The sequence below is a fragment of the Eulemur rufifrons genome, chromosome 7, assembly GCF_041146395.1.
Source record: "Eulemur rufifrons isolate Redbay chromosome 7, OSU_ERuf_1, whole genome shotgun sequence".
Classification (NCBI taxonomy): Eukaryota; Metazoa; Chordata; class Mammalia; order Primates; family Lemuridae; genus Eulemur; species Eulemur rufifrons.
The window spans coordinates 266754529-266772047 of NC_090989.1; the positions used below are offsets into that span (position 1 = coordinate 266754529).

Below are 17519 nucleotides of genomic sequence, written 5' to 3' on the forward strand. Positions count from 1 at the left end.
GCATGAGCCTCAGAAGGGTTTCCCCAGGGCTGTGGCGGTGAGGAGCAGTGTGCAGCGAGGAGGATGTCCACAGTGACTCCTGGCCTTGGGACGAGTGAGCTTTGTGGCCTGTGAGAAAATGAGCAGCTCAGGGAGGGACAGACCAGGGAGGCTGTATTCTCAGGGGTGAGTCAGGTTTCAGAATTTGAACAGGCTGAAGAACTACAGGACTCTGTCAAGTTGGAATGGGTGTTCCAGAGAGCTTGGTGGAAAGCTCTGAGAGGAAGGAGATAAATGGATGCTCGTGTCAGAGAAAGGAAGCCGGAGGAGCGTGAGGATGAAAGGCCAAAGGCCTTTCTAGTCTTCATTCTCAGGTGTTCTCTTAGCGGGATTTGAGGCAAAATGGGATTAGCTGGTTATTACCTGATAAGGGAAGTGCTTCCTTTGTTGGGAGATGGGGGTCACTTAGACTTCTTAGGATCCAGCTGTGTCCTGGACCAAATCCGTCTGGAGTGAGCCCACTGTAAATTTTGGATTGAATGGGCATTCTTTGGCATGGCTCTGGGCCACAGTTGTTGGGCACATCAGCTCCTGGGGCAGGAGGAGGACTGTATGTGGTAGGGTGAGGCACAGCAGACAGGGCGCCCTGCTGGGTGATGATTAGACTGTGGCTTTGTTTGGTTACCTATTCTTAGATCTGACTTTGGGTGTGTACCCATGACCTCGTGATCTTTGCACATTCTGGGTTGTGGACACACAACGTAGAAGGGCACAGAGCAAAACGATGTCATGGTTGTCTCTGGTTATGGAACTGTGGGTGGATGCTTTGCTTTTGTTTACCACAGATACTAGAAAATAGAGATAAACATATATTTCTTTATTTTCCTTTCTAACTTAGACCTTGAATTTTACAGAGGAAAAATTTACTACAAAGTCATAGCTGGAGTTTTACTGGTCTGCATGTTTTATGAGTACTGCAAGACCTGAAAATGGTTTTCTCTCCAGAAATTCAAAGTAATGTCTGCGGCCCAGTTTCAGCGGGCGCTCAGCGTTCCATCGTGCGGATGCATCGCTAGCCTCGTTCCTGGCTCTACTTTTTCTCCCTGTCCTTGTTTTCTTTTGTCTTTCTCACCTACTTCTAATTTATGTCATTTGATCATATTTTACATATCACTACATCTTTTCTAGAACAAGCTGTGGTAAAAATAAGTGCAATAAATACTGGGTCAGTATCCTTCTGTTTTATGATGATTTTTTACCTTATTGCTTTGAAAGCATCAAACAAGTTTTTCCTGCTGTATTAAGTTCCCTATGTCCTTAAAGGAGCTTTTTAAAAATGAGCATTTTTTTGATGTGTGACTATAAAAATACTGTATGAGAATGGTATAAAATTTGGAAATAAGGGTGAATATCAAGAGGACAGTTCTCATTATCAGTTCTAAATTTTTCTTCTAATTTTTTATATCCATTTTTAACACAAATGAAATCATAATGTATGTACAATTAATTCTGTATCCTGTCATTTTCCCTTAAAACTATATTGAAGCATTTTTTGTCATTAAGAATGTCTTACAAACATAATTACTGATGGCCATTGAATAAATATACTATAAATTTCCTTAACAGTTTTTTACTGTTGGACATTCGGTGACTTCTATTCCTTTGCTATTTTAAACACTATTGCAAATGAAGATCATTATACAAATATCTTTGTCATAGTTTAAACGTTTTTTTCCCCAAAGGTAGATACTTAGAAGTAGAGCAACAATGATTGAAAACCATAAATAAAGGAAAGAATACAGGTGAATATTTTTATAAGCTTGCAATGGGGATGGCCTCCTTATTGAGACAGCAAAAGTAGCAGCCTTTTTTTTTTTTTCCATTTCGAAATATTACAGGAGGCTACAAATTTTTTTGTTACATGGATACCTTTCATAGTGCTTAAGTCAGGGCCTTTAGTGTGCCCATCACCCAAATAGTGCTCTTTGTACCCCACAGGTAAATTTTCATCCCTCCCCCTCTCCCCCCTTCTTGATTTCCAATGACAATTATATCTCTTTGTGCCCAGGTGTGCCCATAAATTAGCTCTCAATTATTAGAGAGTATGTGTGGTGGTGGTTTTTCCATTCCTGAGATAAATAGTAGCAACCTTAAAAGGGGGAAAACAGCATGAAATCAACTACGTAACAGTGAAAAAATTCTGTATAAGAAAAACCATTTGGAAATTATGATAGGCAAATGGCAATAAAGAGCTTACATAAATGAAAAAGATTTGACTCACAATTTAAAAAAAGACCCCAACAAAAGAAGAAAAATATATGGCTGACTAACTTGTTCAACTCCAATAGTTACTAAAGGAACAAAAATAAACATGGTATATTATTTTTCAGTTATCAGTCCATCAAAGATAACTAATTCCTGGCTGGGTGCTGTGGCTCACGCCTATAATCCTAGCATTTGGGGAGGCAGAGGTGGGAGAATAGCTGGAGGCCAGTTCGAGGCCAGCCTAAGCAAGAGTGAGACCCTGTCTCTACAAAAAATTGAAAAATTAGCTGGGTGTGGTGGCACTCTGGAGGCTGAGGCAGGAAGATCACTTGAGCCCAGGAGTTTGAGGTTGCGGTGAGCTATGATGACACCACCGCATTCTAGCCTGGGCAACAGAGCGAGACCCTGTGTCAAAAAAAAAATATATATATATATGTGTGTGTGTGTGTGTGTATATAAATTGCTATATTTCTGAAACAGTTTGGCAATTAAAAATACGTGTGCTTTTTCATCCAGCAGTTATGTCTTTGGGAATTTATTGTATTTTAAGGGAATTATCAGACAGGGACTTAATGATGCTGACTGTAGCATTGTTTATTGATTGAAAAATTGGGAACTTAAATGGGATTTGGTTTAATTATGGTATAGCCATTCAGTGGAATACTATATGTTAAAAATGATTATGTAGATCTGAATTTATTGACATAGAAGAATGTCCAAGATATATTAAAAATAAATGAGTGAATGAATGAATATACATAGAAAAAACACGGAAAGATATAAACCATAATGTTAATTGTGCTTTTCTCTATTTAGAGGGATTATGGCTGATCTGTTTTTTATTTTTCCTGAGGTTTTAAAATAAGTGTATATAACCTGAGTAAACAGAAGAAGAAGAAGAAGGAAAAAAAAAAAAAAAGCCTGTTCCCCAAAAGTGAAATTGGTTGCGGCAAAACTTGTGTTTTATCATACTACTTTTTGTAGTTACCAAAAATTGATTTCAAAGTTAGAGTAGAAATGTACATACACTATAATTTATGAAATGGATTTGCAAAACAAAGAGAAATTATCACCTGATAATCATGTAACATTTAAGAAGGCAAAAAATAGAGCCTTCCATGTGTTCCATTGACAACGGAGATGAGTTGTTTTCATTTGGTACCTTTCAGAATACACCTCTCATGGGCCATGATCACGGGCAAGTCCTCAGATGGAGCCTGTTGTGGGGGGTTTGGGGGTCTTGAAAAACTTCCCTTCCAACTTTCTTCTTACTGTTGAGGAAACTGTAGCTCAGGGGAGGCTTAGTGTCGTCTCAGGGCTCTGGAAGGGGGCGGTGCAAGAACTGCGCAGGCGCAGAGTTCCTCCTACCCTGCCTAGGGGGTGTGTCCAGCTACCTGCTCCCGTTATTTCCTTTTTCTTTTGTTTTCTTCTTCTTCTTTTTTTTTTTTTAAATCTAACAGCCCAAAATGTCATGCTCCCAATATTTCTGTCATGCTATGCCTGAAAATTAGTCAGCAGTGACTTATTCGTTGGTTTTAAGTATAGTTTTTCTCCTCTCTCCAATGTCACAGTGCTAATTTGGGGGAGTCTTCTATTATATTAGTGACAAATAATTATGTTGAATGAATTTCCCCATACTTTTCAGCCTACCTCCCCAACATGGGGGAAGGGTTTTTTGTTTGTTTGTTTTGAGACAGGGATGGTCTCGCTCTGTTGCTCAGGCTAGAGTGCAGTGGTGTCATCATAGCTCACTGCAGCCTCAAACTTCTGGGCTCGAGCAGGCCTACCCACTAATGTCCCGAGTAGCTGGGACTACCGGCAGGTGCCACCATGCCTGGCTAATTTTTCTAGTTTTCATAGAGACAAGGTCTCACCCTTATTCAGGCTGGTCTCCAACTCCTGGCCTCAAGTGATCCTCCCATCGGAGCCTCCCAAAGTGCTAGGATTACAGTTGTGAGCCACTGCGCCCAGCCAAGGTTGTGTTTCGTAGGTGTATGCTGGTGCATGGGACTTGCAAGGGGGAAACGATGCAGAGTGAGTTTGGGGGGCCGTGCGAAATTGAATCCTGTAACTTCACAATTTTGCTCAGACTGTGAGTACAGGTTTTGGGAGAGGATGAAATCGTAATTTTCAACGCCAGAGCTGTTCACAGCTTTTTCTCTATATGACTCTTGTTCATGCGTTTTTAAGATTTTCTTGGTGTTGTGAATTAAAACAGACTTTTGGCTTGAAAGAGTAAATTTATGAAATGTAGCCTGACCATTTTTATCTTGTACTTTAATTTCTGAGAACAGTGACCCTCAGATAGTCTCTACCCTCATAGGGAAAAATGGCTTATCTGAGACACAGTTTTAGTTTGAGCAAATTACTGAGTAAAAATCTTATTTTGATATAAATCAACCTAATTTTATTTAACATTGGTTTTCATTAAAGTGCTGCAATCACATTTCAGAAAACTTTAACAATTCAGGAAAGGGGATAAGATTAAAAATTTTTTTGCAACACAATGGCATTTTGGTATTATTATATTTCCTTCTAGATTTCTCTTATGTACCTAAAATACAACATAGTTTCAAGGTTATGGTTCTGGCGGAATATGGCAGATAAAGCAAAAATCTTTTCTATTTTCATCTAATCTGCCTCCTAAATGAGCAGTGATCTGTTATCTCTACTTTTTGTTTATTTCCCCTTTGGCAAAATTTGTCAGCGTATTTAGCAGAAGGTGGAGACTTAATTTCTTTTCATAGATTTGGATTCAGTAGCAATATCCTAAGTAGAATTATTCTGCTAAAAGAAATTCTCAGAGTTAAGCTTGGAGGAAATGAATCAATGTTCCTAAACAATTCTGAGGGATAGCTGAGTTCCATTTCCTGAGGATACAGAGGAAAAAAATACCCTGACATTTTTATTCTAGCTTCTTGAATTTCTAACTGGGCTCGGTGGCCCAGGCTAGTCATTCTATGTTGGTAAACTCTGCCATTTGGCTGGTGCATTCGGTGGAAGGAAAGTGTGTTCTTGCCTGGTTTAGTTATTCTGAGAGAGCTTTTTTCCTTCCCTTCAGCCAAAATATGCTACTATTCCCTTATGCTTATTTTTTTCCATTCCATTCTTATTTGCAGAGTACTCGGGTGGAGTTTGACCTGCCAGAATATTCTGTTCGTCGAAGATACCAGGATTTTGACTGGTTGAGGAACAAACTGGAAGAATCCCAGCCCACTCATCTCATTCCCGTAGGTAGTAAGTCATTACAGCTTGTTTCTCATTTTGCCTGCATTATCTTTCCCGAAGAGGCTCACTCAACTTGTGCCCTTTAAATTACTGGTAAACCCTGCCATACACTTTATACTAGATTCACCCATCAAATGTATGTAAACCATGTTAATGGATACTGTATAGAATATTTCAGCTTTTGGGTTTTGGTTTTAGATTTGCCATATACTGTGCCAGTTCTTGGGTGGGGTGGGATAAATTTTCACTTTCACTATAATTTTTTGAGATCTGGATAGTCCTAATTCTCATTTGCTGCCTCTTTAAAGATTGAAGCTTGGAAGTGTAAGCCTTGTGGAAGCTCTTTCCCCCTTCGTAGACATTGTTCTTGAGGTTTGGATGGCTGCCACCAGGTGAAGAATGACGGCTCAGATTGCAGCTGGCTGGGCTTTCTTTAGACATGGGAGCAGGAATCTAGCATACAATCCATTTTAACCACAGTTTTTCATTTGAAAAACAAACAAAGAAACCACCTAACTATTTATTGAAGCAGTGTAATATTTATTTACTATAGTATTTCCATCTGCACATCTTTTAACAGAACCAGAGCAAATAAAATTTGAAAGGACTACTAAATACTAAATCAACACTCACACTGAGTACTTTTCTGACTACTTTTTTCTTTCTTTTTTTTTTTGAAACAGGGTCTTGCTTTGTTGCCCAGGCATGAGGGCAGTGGTGTGATTATAGCTCACTGTAACTTCAAACTTCTGGGCTCAAGCTATCTTCCTGCCTTAGCCTCCAGAGTAGCTGGAACTATAGGCACGTGCCACTAAGCCTGGCTAATTTTCCTAGTTTTTGTAGAGACAGGGTCTTCCTTGCTCAGGCTGGTTTCGAACTCCTGGCCTCAAGCAATCCTCCCACCTAGGTCTCCCAAGTCCTAGGATTACAGACCTGAGCCACCTGCCTGGCCTGACTTCTTTTGTTAAAGGTAGACTTAACTGTTTAGATACCAGATGTTTCTTTGGGCTTTGGGGGCTTTAGAGCAGTTTGGGTCATAAAATTCCTCAGAGGGGCTGATTTATCTTTCACCAAAAACCTCAGTTCAATGATAACTTCTGAGCACCATCAACTTTTCTGTTACCACTGCTTCTTCCAACCTTTTTCCCCCATGGTTGGAAGAGGCTGTATATGTTGTGAGCATGCTGGGAGTTTTCTTCGTTTTCAGAGTGAAAAGAGCCCGGTTGCTAGTGGTGTGGTGGAAATGACGGGTCTTGCTGTTGTTTCTCAGGGCATTTTCTTTTTCCCCAGTCACATATCCTCTCTGCTCTCCAAGCCTGCCTTTTGCTTTTCACTTAAAAACATGCCTGAAGAGGAAACAATAGATTTTAAAGAGTTGGGATTATTCCTTAAAATAGAATCTTAATTTGGCAAAATTGACAGTTAGTGAATCATTTTTTAAAAATAAACTTCTTATTTTAGAACAGTTTTAGAATTACAGAATTATTGTGAAGATAGAGAATTCTCGTACCCCACACCCAGTTTTGCTTATTATTAACATTTTATATTAATATGACACATTTTGTTGTAATTGATGAGCCAATCATTATTAAGTAAGCATTATCATTAACTAAAAGTCCTTTATTCTGAGTTCCTAGTTAGTTTTTGCCTAATGTCCTTTTTCTATTCCAGGATCCCACATTACATTTAGTAGTCATGTCCCTTAGGCCCTTCTTGGTTGTGACAGTTTCTCAGGCTTTCCTTGTTTTTTGATGACCTTGACAGTTTTGAGGAGCACTGGACAGGTATTTTGTAGAACATCCCTCGATGGACATTTGTCTGACGTTTTTCTTGTCATTAGATTGGGGTAATATGTTTCGGGGAGGAAAACCACGGAGGTCAGGTGCCTTTCTCATCGCCCACACGGAGGGCACATGCTGTCAGCACTGTGTGTCGCTGTTGATGTTAACCCTGATCACCTGACTAGAGGCAGTGTCAGGTGTCTTCACTGCACAGTTCCTTTCTTCCCCCTCCCTGTCCTTACTGTACTAAGGAAGGAAGTCGCTCTCTCTGGGCAGCGCTCACTGCGCGTCAGGGGGGTTCGGCTCCCCCTCCTGGCAGCTGCTGCATTTGCGGTTCGGTATGCGAAGAGCGGAAGTTAGACAGTGACACCTGCTGGTGACATATAGCGGCTCGTCCACAGACGCTGAAAGAATGGAAGAGTCTCCAGAACGATCCAGAGTGCCTTTCAGTGTGGTCTCTTATCTTCTGGGTAGAAGCAGCGAGTAGGAAGGGACTTTAAAAAAAAGCGGAGACTTAAATTTCTTTATAAATTCTTGGTACTCACGTATCTGGGGTGGAGAGAGATTTAATACAGGAGAGCATCTCTGATTTAAACATGAAAGTCAAACCAGAAACAACCCCCTTTTTCCTCTAGTAGAACTCATTTTACAGCAGCTCTGTTGGGAGGTGTGTATCCTATTATTAGGCATCAACTTGGTGTTAATCTTTTTCCTAGGCCTAGTAGATGACTTTGGGGAGGAACAGAGGGTGGGGTGAGGGGTTGTAAGAAAGACAAGGGACCCCTGCCTTGGGGAACTTACTGTCAAGTGGAGACCCAGTAAACAATGTAATTGTTGTTTAGATTTTCATTTCCTTTTTAAAAAACAGCTTTATTGAAATTTAATTCATATAGCATACAATTTACCCATTTAAAATGTACAATCAAAGGCTTTTAGTATATTCTTAGAATTGTACAACCGTCAGGACAATTTTAGAAACTCCACTTCACCCCAAAAAGAAACCTCACACCCCTTAGTTTTCACCTCCAAACCCTCTATCTCCCTCAGCCCCTGGCAACCACTTATCTACTTTGTCCCAATAGATTTGCTGCTTCTGGACATTTCGTATAAGTGGAATGAGACACTATGTGATCTTTTGTAACTGGCTTCTTTTACTTAGCATCATGTTTTCAAGGTTCATCCATGTCATAACATATATTAATATTCCTTTCCTTTTTATTGCCGAATAATATTCCTTTGTGTGGATATAGCACATTTGGTCTATCTACTCACCCTTGATAGATAATTTGGTTGTTTCTCTTTTTGGCTATTATAACTAATGCTGCTGTGAACATTCATGTACAAGTTTTTCTATGGACATATGTTTTCATTTTTCTTGGGTGTATACCTAGGAGTATAATTGCTGAATCATATATAACACTATATTTAACCTTTTGAAGAACCACCAGACTATTTTCAAAAGTGACTGCATCATTTTACATTCCCACATGTAGTGTGCAGGAGTTCTGGTTTTTCTACATCTCCATCAACACTGGTTATTATCTGTCTTTTTGATTATAGCCATCCTGGTGGATGTGAAATTATATCTTATTGTGGTTTTAATTTGCATTTCTCTGATGGCTAATGATGTTGAGCACCTTTCCATGTACTTTTTGGCCATTTGTATATCTTCCTTGGAGAAATACCTATTAAGATCCATTGCTCATTTAAACATTAAGGTGTCTTTTTATTATTGAGTTGTCATAGTTCTTTGTACATTGTAGATACAAATGGCTTGTCAGATAAATGATCTGCTAAAATTTTTTTGAGACAGACAGAGTCTTGCTGTATTACCCAGGCTGGTCTCAAATTCCTGACCTCAAATGATCCTCCAGCCTCAGCCTCCAGAGTAGCTGGGACTACAGGTGCATGCCACCATATCTGGCTAATTTTTTTAATTTTTTCAGAAATTTTACAGGATCTTGCTATGTTTCTCACGTTGATCTTGAACTCCTGCCTTCAAGTGATGGTCCTGCCTCAGGCTCTCAGGTAGCTGGGATTAAGCCCGGCTGATGGTGTCTCTTGAAGTGCAAAGGTTTTGTTTTGTTTTGTTTTGTTTTTTTGGTGAAGTCCAATTTATTTTTTTCTTTGGCTGCTTGTGGTTTTGCTGTCACATTAAGAAACCATTGCCTAATCCAAAATCATGATTTATACCTGTGCTTTCTCCTAAGAGTTTTATAGTTTTAGCTCTTTAGTCCATTTTGAGTCCATTTTTAGATAAATTTTCATTTCTTTGATTACTAGTGAAGGCTGAATATCTTTCCATGACTTTATTGGACATTGGCATTTTAAATGAATTGCCTCTTCATTTTTCTCTTTTTTTCCTTATTGGTTTGTGGGGAAAAAAAATTAACCCAGTTGGGAATATCTTATCTTTCTACCTATTTTTTCTCCATTTGTCATTTGTCTTAGACTTAGCTTCCTAAAAAAACACACCTCTACCCTCCCACCCAAGTTAATCTTTCCTTTACAGTTTCTGGCTTTGAAGGCTGTTTCTAACTTAGAATGTTAAAATTTTCTGTATTTTCTTATATTATTTTTATGCCTTTATTTTTTACATTTAAGTCTAGAATTTATTCTGTGGTAAGAGGTGTGTACCTTACTTTGTCAGATGATGTATAAGTTGTCCCAGAACCACTTATAACTAATCAGTCATCTTTCTCATAGTTCATGCATTAGACTGTATTATGTATTAGACGTGTATATTCCCGGGCTGTTTCTGAACCATTTGGTCCATTGATCTCTCTAGTTTGATGCTCCTTCTACACTATTTGAATTATCGTAACTTTCTAACACATTTCAATATTTCATGGGTCCCCATCTCTGCCCCCACCTCCCAATATACTTTGTTTTCAGAGCTCTTGTACCTATTTGCATGTGTCTTATTTTTTTGGAGGAACTTTAGGATCTTTTTGAATCAGTTGGAAAACTTGGGGGAATGGTGGTGAGTTCCATGGTTTTTGATGCCTTCTTAACTCAGCTATGATTAATAACGTTTGAGAATTACTGAGCTTTCAGATTCTACTGCTTATGTTAGGAGCATGGAGATAAAATCTCCTCTTTACCTGGGCTTCATTGGAGCCCTGTGAAACTGTAAGTAAACAGCCAGCCAGACTGTGGTTCTGGGGAGGCACCCATGTTCTTGGGTTTGCCTTTCCTTGTTGGCTGTCCTCAGGCCTGCCCTTGTTTCTGGTCTCTGTGGCTCTGACTTTGGCAGCTTCTGGGACTCTACTGGAGAAACCCAATCCTGGGCTTCATAGGCCGACCCTTCCTTTGCCTGAGTAGAATCACAAGATAGTTGATATTGATTGATTGATTTTCCTGTCAATCCAATCTTTTCTACTTTGTGTCTTCAACAAATTCTAGCCTGTTAACAGCACCCTTTTATGTCTTCTGGTGCCATGACAGATTTTTTTCTTTCTTTTTATATTGCTTTGTTCCTCGGGAATTTTAAAAGCAGAAAGAAATAACCATGTATTATTTTTTTTAAATTTCAGAATATTACAGGGGTACAAATGTTTTGGTTACATGGATTGCTTTTGTACTGCTTGAGTCAAAGTTATAAGTGTGCCCATCACCTTGATAGTGTACATTGTACCTGTTAGGTATGATTTCACCCATCCCCTCCTCCTGCCTCTCACCTGCTTGATTTCCGCTGAGTTTTACTTCCATTTGTGCACATGAGTTCTGATCGGTTAGTTCCAATTTAATGGTGAATACATGTGGTGTATGTCTTTCCATTCTTGTGATACTTCATTTAGGAAAATGGTCTTCAGTTTCATCTAGATTGTTGCAAACAGTATTAATTCTTTTTTTTTTTTTTTATGGTTGAGTAGTACTGCATGGCATACGTATACCACATTTTATTAATCCACTCATGAATGGATGGGCATTTGAGCTGATGCCACATCTTTGTGATTATGAATTGTCTGCAATAAACATTCCAGTGCAAGGGTCTTTTTGATAAAATGACTTTATTTCCTTTGGGTAAATACCCAGTAGTGGGATTACTGGATCAAATGGTAGGTCTATAGTAGATATTTAATTCTTTGAGGAATCTCCATACTATTTTCCATAGAGGTTGTACTAGTTTGCAGTCCAACCAACACTATATAGTGTTCCTTCTCTCCATATCCATGTCAGCATCTATTGTTTGGGGACTTTTTGATAAAAGCCATTCTCACTGAGGTTAGGTGATATCTCATTGTGGTTTTGATTTGCATTTCCCTGATGATTAGTGACACTGATCATTTTTTCATATGTTTATTAGCCATTAGTCTATTTTCTTTTGAAAAACTTCTGTTCATGTCTTTTGCCCACTTTTCCATGGGGTGGTTTGATTTTTTTCTTGCTGATTTGCTTGAGTTCTTCATAGATTATGGTTATTAGCCCTTTATTGGATGTATAGCATGCAAATATTGTCTCCCATTCTGTAGGTTTTCTCTTTATTGATTATTTCCTTGGCTGGACAGAAGCTTTTTAATTTAATCAAGTTCCATTTATTAATTTTTGTTGTTGCTGTGATTGCCTTTGGGATTGTCTTCATAAATTCTTTACCAAGGCTGATACCTAGAAGAGTGTTTCCAACCTTTTCTTCTAGAATTCTTACGGTTTCATGTCTTAGGTTTAAGTTTGTTATCCATCTTGAATTAATTTTTGTGAATGGTGAGAGATTTGGATCCTATTTCAGTCTTCTGCAGGTGGCTATCCAGTTTTCTCAGCACCACTTATTGAATAGGGATTCATTTCCCCAATGTATATTGTTGTCTGCTTTGTCAAAGATCAGATGGCCATTTGTGGATGGTTTTATATCTGGGTTCTCTGTCCTGTTCCATTGGTCTATGTCTCTGATTTTTTGTGCCAATACCATGCTGTTTTGGTTATTGTGGCCTTGTAGTATAGCTTAAAGTCTGGTAACTTGATGCCTCCCAATTTGTTCTTTTTGCTTAAGGTTGCTTTGGCTATTCAGGCTCTTCTCAGGTTCCAAATGAAGCATAGAATTATTTTTTCTAGCTCTGGGAAAAATGACATGGGTATTTTGATGAGGATTGCATTGAATCTTTAAATCACTTTGGGTAGTATGGACTTTTTTTTTTTTTTTTTTTTTTGAGACAAAGTCTCACTCTGTTGACCGGGCTAGAGTGAGTGCCGTGGCGTCAGTCTAGCTCACAGCAACCTCAAACTCCTGGGCTTAAGCGATCCTACTGCCTCAGCCTCCCGAGTAGCTGGGACTACAGGCATGCGCCACCATGCCCGGCTAATTTTTTGTATATATATATTTTAGTTGTCCATATAATTTCTTTCTATTTTTAGTAGAGACGGGGGTCTCACTCTTGCTCAGGCTGGTCTTGAACTCCTGACCTCGAGCGATCCACCCACCTCGGCCTCCCAGAGTGCTAGGATTACAGGCGTGAGCCACCGCGCCCAGCCGATAGTATGGACATTTTAACAATGTTGATTCTGCCGATCCATAGCATGGTATGTTTTTCCATTTGTATACATATTCTGCAGTTTCCTTCCTCAGTGATTCGTAGTTCTCTTTGTAGAGATCTTTTACTTCCTTAAATACATTCCTTTCTTTGTAGCTATTGTGAAAAGTATTGAGTCTTTGATTTGATTCTCAGCTTGGCTGTTGTTGGTATAGGAATGCTGCTGATTTGTGTACATTGATTTGGTAGCCTAAGACTTTGATGAATATATTTATCAATTCCAGGGGTCTCTTGGTGGAATCTTTGGGGTTTTCTAGATATAAGATCATATCATCAGTGAAGAGTGATAGTTTGACTTCCTCCTTCCCCATTTGGTTACCCTTAATTTCCTTCTCTTGTCTGATTGCTCTAGCTAGATCTTTATTTTTACTTCTGTTTATGTGGTGAATCACATTTATGGATTTACATATGTTAAACCATAGGAGGGACCCTGTAGTTCCCAGGGGGCTGCTTGATCTCCACCACCACTGAGGTGGGGTGAGGAACAAGGCAGTTTATGGCTAGGTTATGGGAGCTTGAAAGGTTTTGCAAAGCCTCAGGGTGGCTCAGACTAACCATATACTCTTAAAATGTCATCTTGAAACTAGAATTGTGCTGGGTGGGTATGTTTGTCATGTCATAATGACAGTTCACTGTGTTTTTCTTTGTTATGTAATAGTTGCAGCCACCAGAAAGTCTTTATTGTGACTTTTCTTCTCAGTGTTTTTTAATATAGAGATATAATTAATATTAAAAAAACTTACATATATTTAGTGCATACGGTTTGATGGGCTTGTCTACATCCATGATACCAGCACCACAATCAAGGTAATAAACAGATCTATCACCCTCAAAAGTTTTCTTTTGTCTCTTTGCTTTCTTTCTTTTTTTTTTTTTTTTTTTTGTAAGAATACTTAACTAGATCTATCCTCTTAACAAATTTTTAAGTGCACAACATGGTACAGTTGTGCCATGGTACAGAAAAGAGGGGACTCCCTCTTTTCTAAGATTTTACTTTCTGCAGTTTGTTCATTGGTGTCTGAAAATATTAAATGGAAAATTCCAGAATTAATCCTTAAGTTTTAAATTTTGAGCCACTTTGAATAGTGTGTTGAAATCTTGTACAGTCTTTCCGGGAAATGAATCATCCCTTTGTCCAGTGTATCCACACTGTAGACACTACCCACCTGTGAGTTACTTAGTAGCCCTCTTGGATATCAGATCAACAGATCACAGGAAGAAGGATGAGTACAGTGACATCATATATTTGGATAGAAAGAAACTAGGCCACATTCACATAGCTTTTGTTATAGTATATTATAATTAGATTTTGTTATTGTTAGTCTCTTACTGTGCCTAATTTATAAATGAAAATTTATCATAGGTATGTATGTATAGGAAAAAACATAGTGTATATAGGGTTTGATACTGTCCGTGGTTCGAGGTATCCACTGCAGGTCTTGGAATATCCTCCTTGGGCAAGAGGAGTAATACCATATTAACTATAGGCACCATGTGGTACAGCAGATATCTAGAACTTTCTCGTCTTGTATAACACTAACTTTACACATGCTGAATGATAACTCCCTATTTCCCCCTCCCCTCATCCCCTGCAACCACCATTCATTCTGTCTTCTACTTGTATGTCGTTCAGTGGTTTTAAATCTGTTTCATTTACTGGAGTACTAGCTACACAGCAGAGAGGTTTCATGATTAGATGGACACACATAGATTTGAAAGATGAAACAAATATATTTATTAAACACTTTAATGTTTAATTTCACTTGGAGATTTGTTCAACTTCTATGAAGGAAGCCTTATGGAAGGATGCATTTGCATTTATTATACTCCCAGTTTTCTTTTGTATAGCAGTGGACTCTCGGGAATTAATGAGAAGGAATTTGTATTTCTTAATATGAAATGATCAGTAAAAACTCTTAACTTCATTTTCTGGTTGATTCCTCCACCTTTGAACTGTTAAATGTACATGTTTTTGGCTTATCCAATAGTAAGTTAATAAGTAGTGAAACATTGGTTGTGCTTTCAAATACTTTGAATTAAAGCAGGCTTGATGATTTTTCTTTACAGAGACAAGGTTTTAATCTTGATGCTCCGTTATTTATTTCGTAGTTATTTTTGCTGAGGGGCAATATTTTCTGTTAACATGACAAGAGTAGGAAATACAGGTTTCTGTTATGTAAATATTTCATGTGCACTTATGCAGTAAATATTTGTTGAATCACAGTAGCAATTCAAATGCTGACAAGAGGAAGTTGGATGTTTCTAGATTGAGCAATTGAAGTCTTTGTCCAGATTTCCTACCCAAAAATAGTAGCTCTCCGTTTTCTACAGGAAGTATGCTTTTGTTTCACAGATTACACAACAGTTTTATAAACTAATATGGAATATATGTGAAAGTGCTTCACCAAAGTACCAAGTGTTGTAAAAATGTCAATATATCAAGATTAAACCTTGGAATATTTAATACATTATTATAACATTTTGCAAGTAGGATTTTTTGGGCAGGTTCCAACACATATGTGTATATATATTTAGATTTTAAAAATGTTTTCATTATGAAAAATATCAGATATACTAGAGAGATTCAGTGCAGTGAACCCGAGTGAAACCCCATCACTCAGTTTCAACATTTATCAGCCTATGGCCAATCTTGTTTCGTCTCTACTCCTTTACCGCAGGTGATATTAGAGTGGCTTAAACAACAAATTTATTCTCTTACAGCTCTGGAGTCAAAAGTGCAAAATTGGTCTCAGTGGGCTAATATCAAGGTGTAGGCCAGGGCTGTGTTCCTTCTGGAGGGGGCCAAGGGAGAACATTCTTTTGCCCTTTCTCGCTCTTAAGGACACCTGGATTTCTTGGCTCGTGGCCCCTTCCCTTATCTTCAGAGCCAGCAGCGTATCTGGCATTTTCTCTTCTCTCTGACATCTGCTTCCACTATCACATCTCCTTAATTTTTAAAAAAATGAAGTAAAATTCATATAAAATTCACCATTTTAACCATTTTAAAGTGTACAATTTAGTGGTTTTTAGTACATTCACAGTGTTGCACAACCATCACCACTATTCAATCCAGAACATTTCAGCACCCTCAAAAGAAGCTCCACACCTGTTAAGTAATGACTCTCCATTCCCCACTTTGCCCAGCCCACCTACTATGAATAATGCTGCTATGAACATTTGTTGTACAAAATCTTGTTTGAACACTTGTTTTCGGTTATCTTGACTAGACACCAAGAAATGGAATTGCTAAATCGTATGGTAATTCTATATTTAAATTTTTTGAGAAACTGCCAAACTTTCCCACAGTAGCTGTGCCATTTTATATTCTCACCAGCAGTGTATGAGGATCCAATTTCTCCAGATATTTGCCAACACTTGTTATTTTCCTTTTTTCTAGTAACCATCCTAGTGAGTGTGAAGTGGTATCCCAGATGATGATTTTTTTTTTTTTTTTTTTTTAACATTTTGGTCTAAAAGACATGTGGAAGTTCTACCTTGTGGTCCACTCCTCTTTTTGCTTTCTGTTCTCAGTGTTTAAAAATTAACAAAAATAGGCCGGGCGTGGTGGCTCACGCCTGTAATCCTAGCACTCTGGGAGGCCGAGGCGGGTGGATCGCTGGAGGTCAGGAGTTCGAGACCAGCCTGAGCAAGAGCGAGACCCCGTCTCTACTAAAAATAGAAAGAAATTATATGGACAACTAAAAATATATATAGAAAAAATGAGCCGGTCATGGTGGCACATGCCTGTAGTCCCAGCTACTTGGGAGGCTGAGGCAGAAGGATTGCTTGAGCCCAGGAGTTTGAGGTTGCTGTGAGCTAGGCTGACGCCATGGCACTCACTCTAGCCCGGGCAACAGAGCAAGACTCTGTCTCAAAAAAAAAAAAAAAAAAAGAAAGAAAAAAAAAGAAAAATAATAAAAATTAACAAAAATACCTGGCATTCATTAGACATCTATTCTGTGTTTACAGCTATGTTGAGCTTTTCATTTGCATGATCTAATTTACAGACTATTGATGCACTTGATTCCGCTAGCAACCTAGATTCCTCTGCATAAACATCCTAAAGGTGAGACTGAGAGTATAGGTATGTCCCATTAAGGAAGCTTGAAATAGGAAGAAACAAATTTCCAAAGCCACGTGCATTTGGGAATAATCTTTTTACCGAAGGAAATTCTCTCTGCAGAAGGATTCACCCCAGGGTTCCTTTAAATAGCAAGTTCCCCCAATTCATTACGTAAGTTTAATGTACTAAGTCTGAAGAATGGACAACTGTTCTAGGAGGTCATTGGCTGTGTTCAGTGGAGCACATCTAACCGCTTACTTGCTTGCTAGGTCTTCCTCCAAAGTCCTCTTCGGGAGAAACAAATGAGAGTATGTGGGACTCATAAGATAAGAGCAAAATTACCCACTGGACTTGATAATTAGAAAGTCCTTGGCGATCATCTTTAAAGGAGAAGTTTCTGCATTGGGTGTGGATGGGGCAGGGAAACACAGCATTAAAGAGTAGTCAAAGCCAGTTTTGTTCTGGGGGTGGGGGAGAGGTAAGGGGTTGAGAAATCAATGGAAAGAGTGGAAATCAAGATAAATGACTCCTTTCAAAAAGGTTGAATGAGCCAGGAAAGAGAGTGGAGAAGAAGAATGTAAGGTCAAGGCATGGTTGGATTCATTATTTTCAGGTAGAAAAACCATATTTTTGTAGATTCTGGGCATAGAGCTGGATAAGTAGGAGATGTTGAAT

The 17519-nt window shown here is 38.6% G+C and overlaps 1 protein-coding gene across 1 annotated transcript in view; it reads left to right on the plus strand.

Annotated features, from left to right (window-relative positions):
* Positions 1–17519, plus strand: part of SNX30 (sorting nexin family member 30) — a 106992-nt gene that overhangs the window by 51165 nt on the left and 38308 nt on the right. Inside the window, exon 3 of the mRNA XM_069474563.1 lies at positions 5364–5474. Coding sequence (XP_069330664.1) covers positions 5364–5474 — 111 coding nt within the window. The remainder of the gene's footprint in view (positions 1–5363; positions 5475–17519) is intronic.